Source organism: Oculina patagonica, chromosome 4 (genome assembly GCF_052425735.1).
Source record: "Oculina patagonica isolate OP01 chromosome 4, crgOcupat, whole genome shotgun sequence".
Taxonomy (NCBI): domain Eukaryota; kingdom Metazoa; phylum Cnidaria; class Anthozoa; order Scleractinia; family Oculinidae; genus Oculina; species Oculina patagonica.
The window spans coordinates 47,583,595-47,600,972 of record NC_135761.1 but is presented as its reverse complement, the minus strand read 5'-3'; the positions used below and the strand labels follow the sequence as shown (position 1 = coordinate 47,600,972).

Sequence of the window (17,378 nt, the reverse complement as noted above, 5' to 3'; positions counted from 1 at the left end):
TGGAACACAACGCAAGCACCACGACAAGCAACGCGCTTGCAGTAGCTACAGCATCTGCCAGTACAACCGAGCCCAATACTTCAGTTTATCCTCCAGAAACTCCAGGAGCAGCATCAGCGAAGGGTTTGTTCTCTGGCGCCACAATTGGCAAAATAGAAGGCTGTTCATTCACCTTCAATCTTGTTAATGAATCAAAGCAAGGCAAAAATCCGAAAAAACGCCGCATTATTATTGACTCTGATTCTGAATGAAAAACACGTTCACACACTCTGAAGTTGGACTTTTGTACCGACAAATTTTTGTATGTGGTTCAATTAACTTTTACATCTCGGTGCATCCATAGCTTTTCAGATGTATATTATAAATTTTCAATGACATTATATTCTGCGCAATTTCAAACGCGGTCGATGCCACACGGCATTTTGATTGACAGGTCGTTTTTTGACAAGGAATCCATTAAAGTGCAACAATAAATCCATTTAAGTGCAAAAGCGTATTTCAAAACGGTTTTTATTAGATGAGAAAGTTGAAAACTATATTTAAATAAAAATATTTCCTCTTTGAAACTGTCAGTTTGTCGTAGATTATTGCATTCGCGAAGCGCGATGTGTGTGCGGAAAAGGTCATCATGAAAGTGATATGAAATGGAGAAAAAAAAAAGTTATTTACCGGCTTAGGGTCGGTCCGTATAGTGAAAAACTGTGACCTCGGCCTTGAAAATGCTGCCCTCGGCCTGCGGCCGAGGGCAGCATTTTGCGGCCGAGGGCAGCATTTTCAAGACCTCGGTCACAGTTTTTCACTATACGGACCTCCCAGCCGGCAAATAACATATACTTATTATATAAACATCAGTGAAATACCAGGAAATCTTTCGCGCGAAAAAATCATATTTTCACACGTGAAAATAACATGTTATTTTCACATGTGAAGATTTCGAAACATTGCCCTGTTTCAATGCTGAATCAGCCAAAGTAAATCGATATTAAGTCGAAACATCTTCGGATCTTCCTCGACAATCTTCGGATATCTTCGGAAATTTTTGGAAAAGTTCAGAAAATGTTCGGAAACATTCGTACGACCTTCATTTTGCAAATTTTCAGAAATCTTCGGAAAATGGTCGGCAATCTTCGGAAAATCGTCAAAAATATCGTAATTAGTAGGTTTATATAATAAACAGAATATAAGATATGAAATTTATCTTCTCATGTTCAAATCGATATCCCACTCGTTCGCTGCGCTCACTCGTGAGATATTGATTTAAACACTCGAAGATAAATTTCATATCTCCGCGCTACCATGTAATATCATCTGTTTACTACCTGCTTGTTTCTGTGCGTAGGTCACAGTGAGAATAACCCAAAGAAAACCCAAAATCTTCCTAGCTGCCATCAGTTAAATCTAGCTGATAGTCTAGAATCAATAAAAGAAATAACGCTGAGTCTTCCTCTACTGTTGCGAGATTTATGATAAGGTTTTTACACCTTTCAAAGGGTGTTAATTTGGCTCTTCCAATCGGAATCGAAGACGTGTTGAAGGCCGTTGTTACTCTCGCGCTAACATAATGTTTCCCTTTTTTGCCGCCAATTAAAGAAACGACATGGCCGTTTTATTGATTACTGATTTTCGCTACATGTAAGATGTATTGTGTAAGAAAATTTTGTCTAACATCAAGAAAATCAGATGTTTGCTTATCTCAAAAACTAACGTATAAATTGGACTTTGGTACCGTGACGAGGTTGGTGACGTGGTGGATGTCTAGCTTGTGGATAATTTCACGTTTTCGGAAATGTGAAATGCTTCGAACTGCTGCTGCGACCGTTGTTCCCTTAATTTTAAACAACAAAAACTGCATGCAATCGTTACTGTTTTTGCAAGTTTAGATAGCAACAACAAAGCGAAAACAAAATAAAATTAATCAAATCCACGCCACTAAATAGAACTGGGCCTCCCACACTCCTTTTTAATTGGACAATTTCCTGTTAATTAGCAATCATATTAATCTTTGACAAATGACGTATCTTGTCTAACTTTTCTGACATTGAGTTTTATTCAGCTGTACGTCGTTAAAACATGTTCTCTTTAATTGCATGTGAATCAGCACGTTATTGCCTCAATAAGAGCGATATGAAAACAAAATGTAAAACATAACAGATTTTAGATTGTTTAGGCTTATTTCGTTCTAATTAAAGGAGTCAGAAAATGTTTTTTAAAGCTTTTTTACGCTAAAAATGCTGTTTGCTGCTGGGAAAAATGGTTAAGTTCGTTTGATCAGAGATTTTTATGTTCTGGGCGATGATTGACACATCAAAATAATAGTTGTAGTGGTCCATTATCCTCTGTTTATTATTGTCATGGCTTGCATTAGAAAAGTGGCACGTAGAGTTTAAACGGTATTACCAAATTTTAGATAGCTTTGTTCCTTCTTTTAGTACAACAGTCGGCTTCAGTGAAAAGTCGGTTCTTATGGATTCACTTTAATTTACTCAGTCAAGCACTTCAATTCCCCCCACCTGATACTGAAACTTTATTTACCCTATATCTGTATCTATCAACTTTATTGGTCTTAAAATTTTACAAATAAAAGAAAAAGAAAAGGACCAAAGTGTAGCAAGTATATGCTAATGAAATCGAGCATTTCACACGGTATACAACACAATGCGCAAAGATAGACCACAGCACCGGGAACTCCGTGCCCTACTCTTTTCGATAAGTGTGAGGGTTCTTTAACGTCCCCTGTTGATTATAACACCGAAGATGCAGGAGACGGGGCCTACGGTTTATCTTCGTTATCCGAGAAGACATAGAATATCTAACCATTTGCAGATGTCATTGCAAAGGCAGCACGTTCTCCTCAGTTATTTTAAGACCCTGAGTGTTGGTCCGGTCTGGGACTCGAAGCCGAGACCTCCCGCACGGCAGTCCGGCGCTCTACCAACTGAGCTAGCCGGTTGGCGGTAAACGGCTTCTGATGTCACGATTTCCGAAATGTCTCAAACAAACTTCTGGGTGAGGCTCTTGACTTGACTTCTAATAGTTCTGAACAGCGTTTGAGTCATTCGTTAAATCTTTCCTTAGATTTCAAATGGAAATGGTCTCAATGTAAAACACTAATAGCGGAGCTCCCAAGCGGCCCGAAGGGCAGCAGAGCAGAGCCCCATAATCATAATGCAGACATAGAAAAGTTGCATAGAAACAGGAGAGCCATGCATTTCATTTATCATGGTCATCATGGCTAGCGGCATGGTTTGCAAGCGCGTGCGCCCAACAACGACGATGACGCGCAACATGGCGCCCATACTCCATACTTTTATTATTGATGTCAGCTTCCATCTTTGATACTGGACATTCATATTATGGTCAATTGGCAGCTGTCAAAACAAGGTATCCGCTAACCAGGATCACATGTCCATATCGCGGGCTCAAGCGTAAAACTCATTTTTGTATTTTAACATCCTATTTATCGAGTTATGGAGCACGCGGGAAGTTTGGAGAGCACGAAAGGAAACTCTAGAATTGGACACTTTCCTTCCTTAAGTCTTAAAATATCATGCCTTGTGGCAACACTCCATCGTGCGGCACTTATTCGAGGGCGACGCTTATTTGAGGGCGGCACTTTTTTAAAATTGGGACGCCACTAAGAACTAATCTTTTACAGTATTTTAAAATGGCGTATATTCATTGTATTTCAGTCATTCGTCTCTTGCTGAAGAAAGAATTGGCGCTAGCTGGTCTGGCAAAGTTTGCGGCCTTCACAACATTTACATAACTACGTATTTTATGAACGTTGGATAGAAAAACTAATGGGCAAGCGGTAAAGAATCATTTTAAACTGCAAAATATCAATTTTGATGAAAAGAAATGCCCAAGTTTGTTTTAGAGCTGCGTTAAGGTGCTGTTTTTTAGCGGCGCTTATTCGAGGGAGGTGCTTATTTGAGTGAATAAAGTAATTAGAAAATGTTCGATAGGGCAGTACAGAAGAAACTGCGAATAATAAAGAGCACGAGTTACAACTAAGATGCAAAGACATTAGAACCGTTTTGAGTTGAAAAGCTCTTTATTCTACACGGTACGAACTTGAAGACGTAAGAAACAAATCCCCTACAACTACATCATGTGCTTCAAGTTCTTGCACCTTTTCCCGTCTGTAAGGCGTCTTGTTGAGCTTTTCTCTTCCTCAGATGCCCTAAAAAAAGTATTACATTAGAATTGTTGACTTGTCTTGTCTTTATTAACCTTAAATTAAGTTAACAAAAACTCTCTTATTACTGTATTCCCACGTCTAACCACCCTCCTTATTATAGTAAAAGTAAGACTCGCATCTTCAAGGAAACTAAAACAAAAATTTTATTTATTAGGCCATTTCGGAGTTACTCTTTGCCTCTGTTTTAAAACGAGTCTACGTCTAAAATCATTCATATGAAAATGAGTTTCACCTACACTTCCATTTTCATGCAAGTCAAACTCATTTTCATTTGAGTAGTTTCGCACATAGACTCGTTTTGAAACAGAGGCAAAGGGTAACTCGGAAAAGACATATTGTTTACTTCCACTTAAAGATGTTGGTGGTGGTGCAGTGTTTAGGTACCAGGAATGGTCTAACGGAATCTGACTCATAAGCTCTGGAGAGCAGAATATCTTAACATCGCCTTCTTGAGATGGGCATAAAAATGTAAAGTTGCAGCCGTCTGTGTCAATTCGCGCATTTGACTCTGAAACGATGCTATTCGGGTGTCTTAGAGTAATTTCAATTTCTATTCATCTTTGATCTGGCAAGGACACACAAGTATTGTCGTGTCATCAAGTAAAAATTACTGTATTTATAGAGAAAGACACATCAACTAAAGCTGGTTTTAATGCGGGTCCTCTATCCAGATCGACGAAAATTAAATTTGGGAATGTTGGTTTTTGAGGAGGGAGGAAAACTGGAGAACCCGGAGAAAACCCTTGGAGCAAGGACGAGAACCAACAACAAACTCAACCCACATATGACGCCGGGTCCAGGGAATCGAACCCGGGCGACATTGGTGGGAGGCGAGCACTCTCACCACTGTGTAATCCTTGCTCCCTCAAGAGCCGTGTTAGCTTTTCCCACCGAGCAAGGGACTACAAAGAATGAATCAAACTTAACGCTTTGATATAACTAATCCACGTACTACGTATGTTACACGTGAAACTAGTAAATGGCCTAGTTAGACACGAGGTCTCCTGTACCTCAGTAGTTAGAGCAACAGGTGTACAGATCTAGAGGGGCAATGATTCTACTCCAATCGTAGAATCAGTAACTTTTCTTTGTAGCCCCATGCTCGTGACAAACTTAATACAATTATTTACAACATGTGACCGCGCGCTAAACATTTTATCGCCTTTCTCTTTAACGTGCAGGGACTTTTTTGTTCCATTTATTTTTGCCAATTATGTACTTATTATTGTACTTATGTACTTATTGTTGTTGATTCCATCAACTGACCGCGCTTTTGCTAGTTTTTTAGCCGAAGTGTGGTTCTTTTGAAAATTAAAATTATCTAGGAAGCCAATGTTCGATTTTTGCCAAAATACACCATAATGATCAAATATGACCAAATATTAATTTTCTACCCGTCACTTAATCACAAAGGTTACCATAGCAACCACTGACGTTTTCTTTTGTTCTCAAACAAGCTTGATTTTCTCGAAACCTAGATTGACTCTTGGTATTCATTTTTTGATATGTTCAAGTATAGTAGATTGACTACCTGTACACAAAATTTTAGGAAAATCTGTAAGGTCGTTTTAGAGTAAATCAAGTATGAAGTTTTTGTTATTTTCTTTAATTTCCTACAATTGGCAGTCGATATATTTTAAAAAATTTAAGCAAAAACACTTTCGCATTTAGTTAATGGTCTTTGATGGTGTAAGTGTTTATATTTCAGTGAGAGTAACTGCGCTCAAATAAGACAAAACAATTTAAAAGCGTCTATTTTATGTTAAAACGGGGTTTTTCTGAAAATTTCATTCTTCATTTACTTGAAAACGCTCTTACAGATTTTTCTAAAATTTCGTCAACAGTTAGTCAATCTACTAAACTTTAACATAATTTTTATCAAGCTTGTTTGAGAACAAAAGAAAACGTCAATCGTTGCTATGGTAACCTTTGTGGCTAAGTGACGGGTAAAAAATTTAAATTTGGTCATATTTGATCATTATGGTGTATTTTGGCAAAAATCGAACATTGGCTTCCTAGATAATTTTAATTTTCAAAAGAACCACCCTCACTTTGATGGTTTGAATTACACTTTTTAAGCTTTCCTTTCTGCCGTACGACAGTTTCAAATTCGTTTTTCCAGGGTTACATTTTACAAAACTAAGACCTTTTTTCGCAACAGATGCACTTCTACAAAATGTGAATAAGATTGTTAGCCTCCGTTTACTCATCTTCGATATTTTTAACAATAAACCCTGCAAACCATGCTCAATTACCGTGCGCCAATTTTTCAAAATTACGGTAGTTTTCCAGACGCTTTTTCTCTGAAACGAAGTCGGTGACCCCAACTTTTTTTTGCATTTCTGACACAAGTAACTTATTATCTGACCGTAGCAAAAAACTTCAAAAAGTCTATCGAGTAGAAAATTTGTGCGCGAACGTCCTTAAGTGATTCCTGGGAATAATGCATGGGATCGTACGGTTCTATCCACTCTTACCTTGATATTACAGCCATACAACTCAGCGCGCATGCAAATATGGTTGTACCATTTTAACGGATAGATTCGCACAAAACGGGCATGGAATGGCGGGAAGATTTTATGGACAACCATGGTGTCACGATCAAAGTTGCCTCGGAAAATCTAAAATGAAAAGTGAAATTGGATAAAATTTACATATATTATGAATGAATTTAATATAAAATAGCATCAATACACTTATAAGATTTTCTAGTTGATGTGGATAGAATAGAGTGGAACCCGGTTCAAAAGGAATTATAACAACGCTTCTCTCCCAAAATAAGCCCGTCTACAATATTTGTCAGAAAAGACTAAAATGTAGTTACGTGAAAATAATACATTTAACTCGATTGATTGTTAAATTAAATGGGCTAGTTTTTTCACAATATTTTATCCTTGGGAAAATACAAGTTTATTGCTACTTACTAACTTTATGTTCATTAATACCCTAAAAGAGGTCGAGAATGAGCCAGAGGTGATTAACCAAAGTTAAAATTGTGATTACCTTCTTTTTACCGCGCACCGTGTACTTAACCCAGAAAGAACCTGTCAGGCTGTAGGACAACCAGTAACTGGTCACCCACTGAGAAGCATCTTGTCTTCCTTGTGTCGCTACTTTGGTCACGGTTGTGGGAGTTACGAGATCGATCTGTAGCCATTGGTTGACGTCATTTTTATTGGGACACCAGGCCCCTGCATAACTTGAATAAGCAACCAGGTTTAAACGGCCGAGTTTTGCAGGATAATATTTGTTGGCAATGCTTGAGGCAGTCATGGCACTGTCTTGAACTCGGCCATCTTCCATTCCAAGGGACATTGAGCAGTGATAGCCTAAGGAATAAATGTTATTGCCAAAAACAAACGTCTGGCTGTAAAAAAAATGTTTGAGATTACCGCTAGCATTTCCTTTCCATTATTTTTATGGTGATATGACACAAAAAATAATGTCAAGTAAATGAGCAGCAGTGTTTTATCAAGTTTTAAAACACGAGGCGCAGCCGAGTGTTTTAGACTTGATAAAACACGAACTGCGAATTTATTGAACGGCTTAAAAATCTTCTGATGTAGATCAACTCATTCTTGCACTTATATTTAGATTTGGGGATATTTTGGCTTAGAAAATTGGACGTAAAGTTTAGCCGTGACTTTATCAGATATAAAGACACTCATTAAACATTAATTTCTTTGTATTTTCTTTATGAATTATTAATGAGTTTTTAATTTAAACAACTTATTATTTTACTTATCCTAAAAGTGATATATTTGCTTGCAAGTGCGGTCAAACGAAATGATGTAATTTAAACAACTTATTATTTTACTTATCCTAAAAGTGATATATTTGCTTGCAAGTGCGGTCAAACGAAATGAAGGACTGGCAACCATGTTCTAAAATAAACAGCGAATTAAGAGAAAACGTCTTCAGAAATCTTTGAAAATCGGCCTCTTTTGTATATTATACTAATATTATATTGCACACGCCATATTTACCCTCCTTGCAGCCATATACCTCTCCTCTCATGCAGATATGACTTAACCAAGTCTTGGGGTGGAATCTAAGGTACTTGGCTTGAATTGGCGAATGAAGAGAATGGTAAACCGGGGTGTTGCGGTCGATGTTACCTCCAAACACCTGATAAATTGATAACACTTAAATCAAATTTCTTTAAAGTAAATACATTCCTAAGCCCATGTCCTTAATTTCTTTTTATAACGAATCCACTGTAAAACCGACAATTGAAACTCTTGCTTTATTATGATTGAAGCATCATAAGTTTGATCATGATTGAAACTACCTCACGAGGTAGTTTCAATCATGATCAGACTAAACAAGTTAAAAATGGCGGACATGCGGTGAGGAGGCGAGTGCCCAAAAGCTTCAAATTTGGCCTTTCTATGTAACCAAATGTTTGTTTAAAATATGGGCTAATAAAGCGATACAATATGAATTATCGGTGATGGATAGAAAGCAGAATATTTAGCAGAATATCGCCACGAACGTTTACGACGGTGGCTACAAGCGCACAACATTGCAGCATTGCAATGCCAAACCAAACTTCACAAAATAAAAATCTTCTGTTACCACCTGATAGCGCAAATTCTGACAAAACTGTCTTCTTGCTAAACGCTTTAAAGCCCTGCCTCATCGAAGGGCTTTGAAATAGATAGAAAGACAAAGATTCAATGGAAACTTTATTGTAATTTTGAGCTATATTTTTACGGATAAACAAGAAGTTCAGGGATAAAAGGGGCGTGGCCTGGCCATTCTGACGCCCAGTTATCAGTCAATAATCAAAGAGTAAACAACTGGCAAACAACATGCGTATTTTTTCACAACTATTACTTATAAAAATGTGTTTCATTTTCGCTAGGAATATTCTGTTACACGTTAGGAAGTTATTTTTCATATTTTTGTCGATAATATATCTTGATTTCATGAGATTTCAAAGCATGTTCAGCTTGAAAGATGCTCGGCACCACAACGTGCCAGAATGCAAAGAGTACAAATTTGCATTTAGCGCCCGAGAAGTGTGAAATGTGGGAGGTGCCATCCCTTTTATAGCGGAACTTCTTGTTTAAATAAAGTGTAAAAATTAATGCAAGAAGGCATGAAACGTGTTTGAAACTGACACCTAATGCGAACAATGCAATAACAAGCATGTTTAGGTGAAACATGTTTTGTTGAAACATGATTATTCTAAAAATGTTTCGGGTAAATGTGAACGCAGCTTTAGATAGCTAAAATAGAGGGAAATAGTTAAAAAGCTTAAAAAATGGCACTATTTAATAAAGAGTGGAATCTTCACACTTCCTCGACATCAAATTAAATTGACGTAAAATTAGGTAGCTTTTCATACCTTAATATGTCCATCAACGAGTCTGTACCAGGCCCAATGCGATCCATCCACGCTATAGGATAAGCTGTAGCTTGTCACCTTGTAGTCATTGTCATACCTTCCCTGAGTTGCCACTTTGCTTACTCTGGTTTCCCGCCCAAAGTAAACTTGAAGCCATTGATTACCATTGTTAGTGCGCGTGCACCAGGCCCCGACCTTTTTTCCGATGGCGATTGTGTTCAGGCGTGATAACTGAGGAATGTGATTGGCGTCATGATACGTAGATGCTGATATTGCATTGTCAGGAAGGTGGCCGCTCTCCATCCCCAGCGGAAGAAAACAACTGCGTCCTGTAAAAGAAATAATGGTAATTGAACTGAGTGGAGTGCAATTTGGTCTGAAATCATACGCGTGATTTCAAAATCGAACGAGCGCGGAGCGCGAGTTCGATTTGAAATCACAAGTATGATTTCAGACAAAATTGCACTCCACTCAGTTCAATTACCACTTTTTTACATCCATTTTGAAATCGCACAATAACATCACCCAATAAATACCTTTTATTGATCCAGTAGCCGGTTTATAAAAAAAGCGGAACCGGAAACGCTTTTACATTTCAAAATGTCAATCTCAAATTACTTGTCATGTGTCAAAAAGTTAGTCGAGCGTGTCAATTCAAGCAGTTCAGTAAAGTTCAATTAATTCAATTCAATTCAAAGTTCAATCAGTTAAAATTTTAAGCAATTCAAAGTTCAATCATCGTCATCTGACTCAATGATGTTGGTCCGTCTTTTTTTCTTTGGTTGTGGCTGAGACTTTTCGCTGTTTTCGGAGAAGAAATTAAACGTGCAGCCTGTGTAATTCTGCGATGACACGGGACCACCAGCGCTAGCACAAGTGAAGGCTGCCATGCGGCTCTGAAATTGCGAAGGAAAACTTGGTAGAAATGCTGAAAATCCAGCTGGCTGAAAACCAGGATTGAAGCCCATCTGATACATTTGGCCTTGTTGTTGGACGTGATGAATCGGAACCAGTGGTGCTCGTTGGACTGCAATCTGTTGATTTACTGAGGTTTCCATTTGCAGTGTTTTGCTTGGAGGCGTCGTTTTGAGGATTTCCGTTTGGTACTTTATATCCACTGATCAGGTGAGATAATTCTTTCCTTTGATTCTCGTCGATTTCATCGTAGTCTTTTAACGAAGATTCACGTGCGTGGCCTGTTATTTCACAAATGACATTGCGCGGTTTTCCAGCCATCTTCAATTTTGACACCAATGTTTTTCTCATGCTGTGGTTGGTCAACTTCTTGTTTGTCTTCAGACAGGAGGCCATGGATTTCATGATACTGCCGATGGTGTTTTGTCCCATTCGAATTTTAGTGTACCAGACATCTGTTGATTTTGGACGATTGATGATGCTGAGATAGAGTGGCCCTGTGTCCTTCATTCCCTCGGGTCGCTTGGACAACCAAAGCTTGAAGAGCCGCACTGGATCGGTTTTTCCGCCATCGGTGCTGTACATGACTTGTGGTGTTGTTCTTCGTCTGATTGTCAGACCACCGCTTCGTTTTTTTGTGGGACCTTCGCGAAACTCTACGACTTCAGTGCCATCTTCTTGCTGTCTTATGATAAGGTCCTCCACGTAGGCATCATAGTGCTCCTGGCGACCTCGTAATCCCAGTTTCTCAGTCAAGTTTTTAAAGTTGGCATTGGTCAAGACCTTTCCGTTGAAATCAACCAACCGACCTTTTTCCCACAGGGCTGACTCTTCTTCTGGCGTGAGTGGCTGGGCTTTATTGGGTCTCTTTCCCATTCCTTGCTGGCGAAGAGAAATGGCCTTCGCGTTGAGAATTTCTTGCGAGCTGTGAAATTCCCTCGATCGCACGATGCTCACTGGATAATTTTTCTCCTTCAAGTACCGCTCAATGGCACTTTGCATGATTTTGAGAGATTCTGGCTCGTAATCGTCTCCGTTCTTTTTTTTTACCTCGGCGTAGAACTTACTTAGGACCTTGTCAAGTTCTTCCGGCGCCATTGTTTCAATAGTAACATTTTCAAGATGGCGGGACTGGCACCAGCTTGTGAAAACATTCATCCATTGTTTTGTGGAGCGGGACGTGTTTTTATTTGCAGCGACAGACTTGAGCTCTTCCATTGCATCATTTGAAACTACAGGAAACCTGGAAACATCTACTTCATGTGTTGGCTCTGGATTTGCTGTCGTCTTGTTTTCGTTTGTTTCTGTTTTGCTGGACTCGGGATCGCACGGATCTTGAGCAGATAGGACAGAAATATCGCCAAAAAACTCGTCAAAATGTAGACTGAAAGTTGGAAAGTCCCCCAATTGCACGTCTTCAACTTGAAGGAGCTCATTATCGTCATTAAGGAACTGTAAGTAATTGAATTCATCCATTTTTTTAACTAAAGAAAAGTTTTGCAAACAAAAGTTGCAAAATTCGCCACACAATGGCTTTCTTTGTCTTTCATTTTCCTGCAATTTGATTGGTTACTTTAAACCAGCCTTGAAATCTGATTGGATGTTTTGTTTTAATGTTCCTTTCTCATTGGCTGGGAAAAAGATGCGATTTAGAGCAAAAAATAGTGCGATTCGTGAATAAATCGCACTCCTGAGAGCCAATCAGATTACCAGGATCACCAGTGATTTCAAAATGGATGTAATAAGTACAGGAAATCGTATGAACGCGAGTGCATTATGTGATTTATGGGCACGAGTGATGTTTTAAAAGTTCTCAAAATTGCCCGAGCCGTAGGCGAGTGCAATTTAAGAACTTTTAAAACATCACGAGTGTCCATAAATCACGTAATGCACGAGCAAGTTCATACGATTTTTTATTTATTATGTACTCAACAAAAATTACTGCGTCGCGCTACTTTGCACGCCATGCGTACCACATGAAACGCTTCAATGGTTTCCCAAATGCTCACGTTTTATTTGAACCAATCAAAAAATATCATGTTGTGACAAGGCAAATCAAGCGTGAAGTTTTGAAAAGTTTCTGAGAAAATATACGCTTACAAGCTGAACTCAAAAAGCTAAATTTCAGTTGTTAAAAGCGACAAGAATACTGGTTCACTTATCTGTTTTCAAATGTTCCTGAATGTTTTTAATCTCAATCGGACTCACTAAATAGCATTCGGATTCACATACTTAGGTGAAGTGCACTGTCCTTGAATCACATTAAATGTGACTTGGCAGTTGTGAAAATTGTTCACGGTGTAAGCATGGCTGCTTGTGTTCACCTGTTCACCTCTTGAAGTTGTAGCGGGAAAAGACGGCATTGCGGGTACACCACCCGACTGCCTCTCGACGCTTGCTGCCCTCAGTTTCTTCACAACCGTCTTCCTTGCGCTGTGGTTAGTCAATCTCTTCTTGCTTTTCTCCAGAGGTGTGTTCTTTACAACGCTCTTCATCATGTTGTCGATACTGTTTACGCCGAGGCGCTACTTCTTGTACCAAACATTTGTTTTGGGGTCCTTTTTCTCGCAGCTCTTGACGTCTACTGAGGTATTGCTTCAGCAACTTAACGGGACATCTCTGACCGTCAGTAGCGAACATTTTTGGCAGAACACTACGATGTTTTGTGTTAAGTCCTCCCTGCCTCGTTTTTGTAGGATTCTCTTTAAATGTGACGTACTCTGTGCCGCTGTTGTCGACACAAAAACTGAAGTCCTCGACTTCCATTGAGTGGTGTTCCTTTCTTCCCCTCAGGCCAAAATGCTGAGTCAAGAGCCACCACATCGTCTGGGAAAGAACTCTTGGGCTGCAGTCACCGAGACTTTGTTCACTCCATAGCATTTCTTCTTCCTCGGTTGTCAGTGCGTTCGCGGCGTTGGGTCTTTTGCCTTTTCCTTGCTGTCGGAGACACTTCACTTTTCTTTCAAGTACCAATTTGGACTGGTGGAACTCTCGGTCTCTAATTATCGAGTACTTGTAGCCGTGTTCTTTTAAAAAGCGGTTAAGGGCTGCCAGCATGGATTTTAAACTCTCAGGTTCGTATTCAAACCCGTCTTTTGTGCGTATTTCTGTGTAGAAGGTTTGCAACATCTCATCGAGTTTTTCGTGCTCGTATTCTTCCATTTTTGGGTTTACTTTACTCTCTGTTGCCCATGTTTGCCAAACATTCAACCAGGTCTGTGTAGCTTTCAACGTGTTTTTGTTTCTCGCATTTTCCTTAAGTTGCTCGACGATATTTTGGTTTGACAAAGCGAAACCGGCTGTACGCCATTTTTTAATTTGGTTTTCAAATTTGGCGCTTCCCCCGGTGTTTCCATAGCAACTTCTGTATTGCACTCTATAACCCCAATTTGCACTCTATAACCTATTTATGCATTCGTCATTGACCAATCAAAAACGCGGTATTTTGTTGAGTATATGATAAAAGGAATTATCATTCACCGTTTAAATTAAATTTTTTTTTTGGTTTGGGCATCATCTTGCCTATGAGAAACATAAATCTGACTGTCGTGTGGTAGTTAAACGCAGCAAAAGAGTAGCGCGAACTTTTCCGCGTTACGTTTTTTTTATTCGTTAGTTGGAACTTATTTGTCCTGAAAGGATCGGGAAAAGGAAAGAAGTCAATTACTTTACCTTCTTTGCATCCATAAATCTCTACTCGCATCAAGATGTGTCTAGCCCAAGTTTTAGGATGGAAACGAACACTTCTGGCAAAAACCCGCGTGTCTGGACTGAAGAAATGTTTAACGACTGTTGTCTTATCGCTGTTGCCAAGGAAAGTCTGCGGAATAAATCAATCAATCGTTCTCAAGTCAACCAAAAAAACAGTCAGTCAGTCAGTCATTTAATCAGCCAGTCAGTCGGCCAGCTAACCAACCAACCAGCCAGCCAGCCGGTGAGTTAGTCAGTCTGACAGTTTCGTCCGTTCGTGCCTTAGGCAGCCTTTGAGTAGGTCGGTCAGTCAGTCAGTCAGTCAGTCAGACAGACAGGCAGCCAGCCAGCCAGTCAGTCAGTCAGTCAGACAGCCAGCCAGCCAGCCAGACAGACAACCAGTCAGTCAGTCAGTCAAACAGCCAGACAGCCAGTCAGTCGGTCAGTCAGTCAGTCAGTCAGTCAGACAGACAGCCAGCCAGACAGCCATCCAGTCAGTTAGTCAGTCAGTCAGTCAGTCAGACCGTTAAACAGTTTGTCATTCAGTGCTGCCTTTGGTTGTATATTAACATTAATCCCCTGCCCTCAGAATTCCCTGTAAACTCACTCCACAGATTACTAAAAAGTCTACAATATCGGTCACTTGACCTTATCAAGTCCACTTTGACAGTAAACTAAATGAATTAAAAGCTATAATTGCCATAAAAAATAAAAAATTAAGATAAGACGGAAACAATTCAAGTACTTGAGAAATGGTATTTTAATTAATCTTTTGGGTTTTTTTTTTACCTTGACTTGGCTGTTTTCCCGGATATAAACCCAATTGAAGTCGTCTGCGGTGTAAGCCAATGAGAAACTTGTCACCCATTGAATGACATCGTGACGACCTTGAGTTGCCACACCCCTTATTTTGTACAAACTACCCAGTTTTACCTGAAATGATAGCATCGGTTAAAAAGAATCTCTATCATAAACTATGGTTTTTATAGAGTAATTTGGTTAAAAGTAAATATATTTGAAAGATGTCTTAAGTTTACAGGCTTTGAAGGCTTAAGAAATGTATTATTCTGGAAAGTACATCAGTCACATTCCAGTTATACACGTACAAATACTTTCCACCGTGTAAGACTACCCCATTTTTTATTTTTTATTTATTAATTTAAAAAGGGGGCGGGCATTTTTCCAGTAAAACCAAATTGGTTATAGACTTCTGTTATTATGGATTCAAGCATAGTATTTACAATCCAAACTACAGGATGCGGAAAAATTCAACAAAAAGAATCTGATCTCTAAAGATCATTTTTCACTTGCAAGTTAACTAAAAAGTATTTGTCGTACCTGAAGCCACTGATTGCCATCATTTTTAGCAGCAGCCCAACAATATTTGCCGCCACTTGGTAGTAAGTTTAGTCTGCCTCTATTTGGAAGGAAGCCGGAACTGGCCGACGATGAGGCTGTGAACGCTTCATCTGGAAGTCTACCGTCCTCCGCACCAACAGGCATCAAGCAGGTCTTAACTGGATAAAAATCAAACAAAATTTTTTTCAAAAGAAATAGATCATTTTTTACAGGAATGAGAACTTTTTTCAGCAGCTTTACTTACACGATAACTTTAAGGGCTCTATAACGAAACCCACCAGTAAAATCTGACAACAAACATTTTACTTTGTGCATAGCAAAGTAAAATATTCAGCACCATTTTCACTCTTTTCGTGTCTAATACAGTATTACAAGACTAAATTCCACTTTTCAATATACACAGCTTATGATAATAACCCATTCTGGCAGCCATGCAATTACGTTATCAACTGGCAAGCAGTAAGGTATAATAAGGCTTATTTAGACACTTCACCAGTTCGGCAGCCATACAGTTCAGCTCTCAGACAAGGTACATTGTGGTTGTAAGTCTTGGGATGAAGCCGAATGTAGCGAGCCTCGATGTGAGGTTTCAGGGAGTGTGTAATGACAGTGTTCCTGTCAGTATTCCCAGCAAACACCTGAAACAACAAAACCTTATAGTTGGGCAAATTTGGCATGATAACTCAGGCATAAACCAGACTTGACCATTCCATGGATTAATACCTCCCCCTAAACGTGAACATTGCAAGCCGATAATTGCATTAAACAACATCTTGTCAGATACGTCGCAAGCTACTAAGAAAAGAAAAGTACATGTAGCTCATCATTTTCCGAGTGTCCTATTGTCCTTATTCAATAGGTATGCCGTTTTCACTCTACAATACTAAACTTATTTGTTTTCTCTAGAATAAAGCAGTTGTTTGATATTCCCAGTTTTTCTCTTTCTTTATTATATGGCTACAATAGTACGCGCGCTCTGATTGGCTGCTGAGCGGGCATTATTTTCTTGTAATGACCGGGCATTATGAAAATTCTTCTCGGCTCGACGGTTTTTTGAGTTGTGAGTAAAACCTACTAGCAAGGGGGCAAAAGCAACAAAAAAAGCCGACAAAATATAACTATCTTTTCAATAACTGAAAGAAAAATATAAGCATACCGATACTTCTTTAGTATGAGCGACGAAGAGAGCCACAGAGAGCGATAGCGAGTTTTACCTTCAGTGTTTTTCCCTTGATATTTTTTAATAGCTTAAAGGCCATATAATAAATAACTTATTAACCTCGACCTTGATGTATTGACCTTGCTGTTGCTCGGTCAATACATCAGGACCTCGGTCTGAGATTCCCCTGTAATGACCTCACTCTCGGTTAATAAGTAGTATTTATTGTTTTATTGTTATTGTTGTTGTTTTATTTATGGTAAATTGGTTAAATTGACTACTTTCGTGGCTGGTCTGACACGCATGTTTCTTCTCTGCCAAGATACTCATCAGAGACCTTTCGGTGAAAGCTAACTCGTCGAACATCGCGTTCGAAGTCCCGCTAGCGTCGAAATGATGGTGCAATTTGGCCGTACATCGCGTAAGCATTCCAAATTGCGTAACGTGTAAAATTGTTAATTTAAATTGGTTTAAGTTCTGTAAAAGTTCTGTAAAATTTGCCAGCATCTAAACTAATACATTAAATAGATGCAAATGGGAGTTTCAGAACGGCTAGCTCTTACCTTCTCTACAGAACGTTGTTTGTACCCAGTCCAGTGTGTTCCATCGACACTGTATGACAGCGTGTAAGTTTTAACTCTGTCCTCACTGTTGTACCGGCCTTGAGTGGCCACTTTCGTCACTGCAGTAAATTCTCCCAA

General features: G+C 39.2%; 1 protein-coding gene and 1 pseudogene across 1 annotated transcript in view; both read right to left on the bottom strand.

The window, feature by feature from the left end:
- Positions 1-4,047: 4,047 nt before the first annotated feature.
- LOC144652522 (uncharacterized) overlaps positions 4,048-17,378 on the bottom strand; it is a 51,479-nt gene continuing 38,148 nt past the window's right edge. Inside the window, exons 11-14 of the mRNA XM_078512550.1 lie at positions 8,188-8,329; positions 7,205-7,530; positions 6,679-6,822; positions 4,048-4,183 (exon numbers count right to left, since the gene is read on the bottom strand). Of these exons, the coding sequence (XP_078368676.1) occupies positions 4,175-4,183; positions 6,679-6,822; positions 7,205-7,530; positions 8,188-8,329 (621 nt within the window). The 3' untranslated portion in view covers positions 4,048-4,174. The remainder of the gene's footprint in view (positions 4,184-6,678; positions 6,823-7,204; positions 7,531-8,187; positions 8,330-17,378) is intronic.
- Positions 10,286-11,627, bottom strand: LOC144649728 (uncharacterized protein KIAA1958-like; annotated as a pseudogene).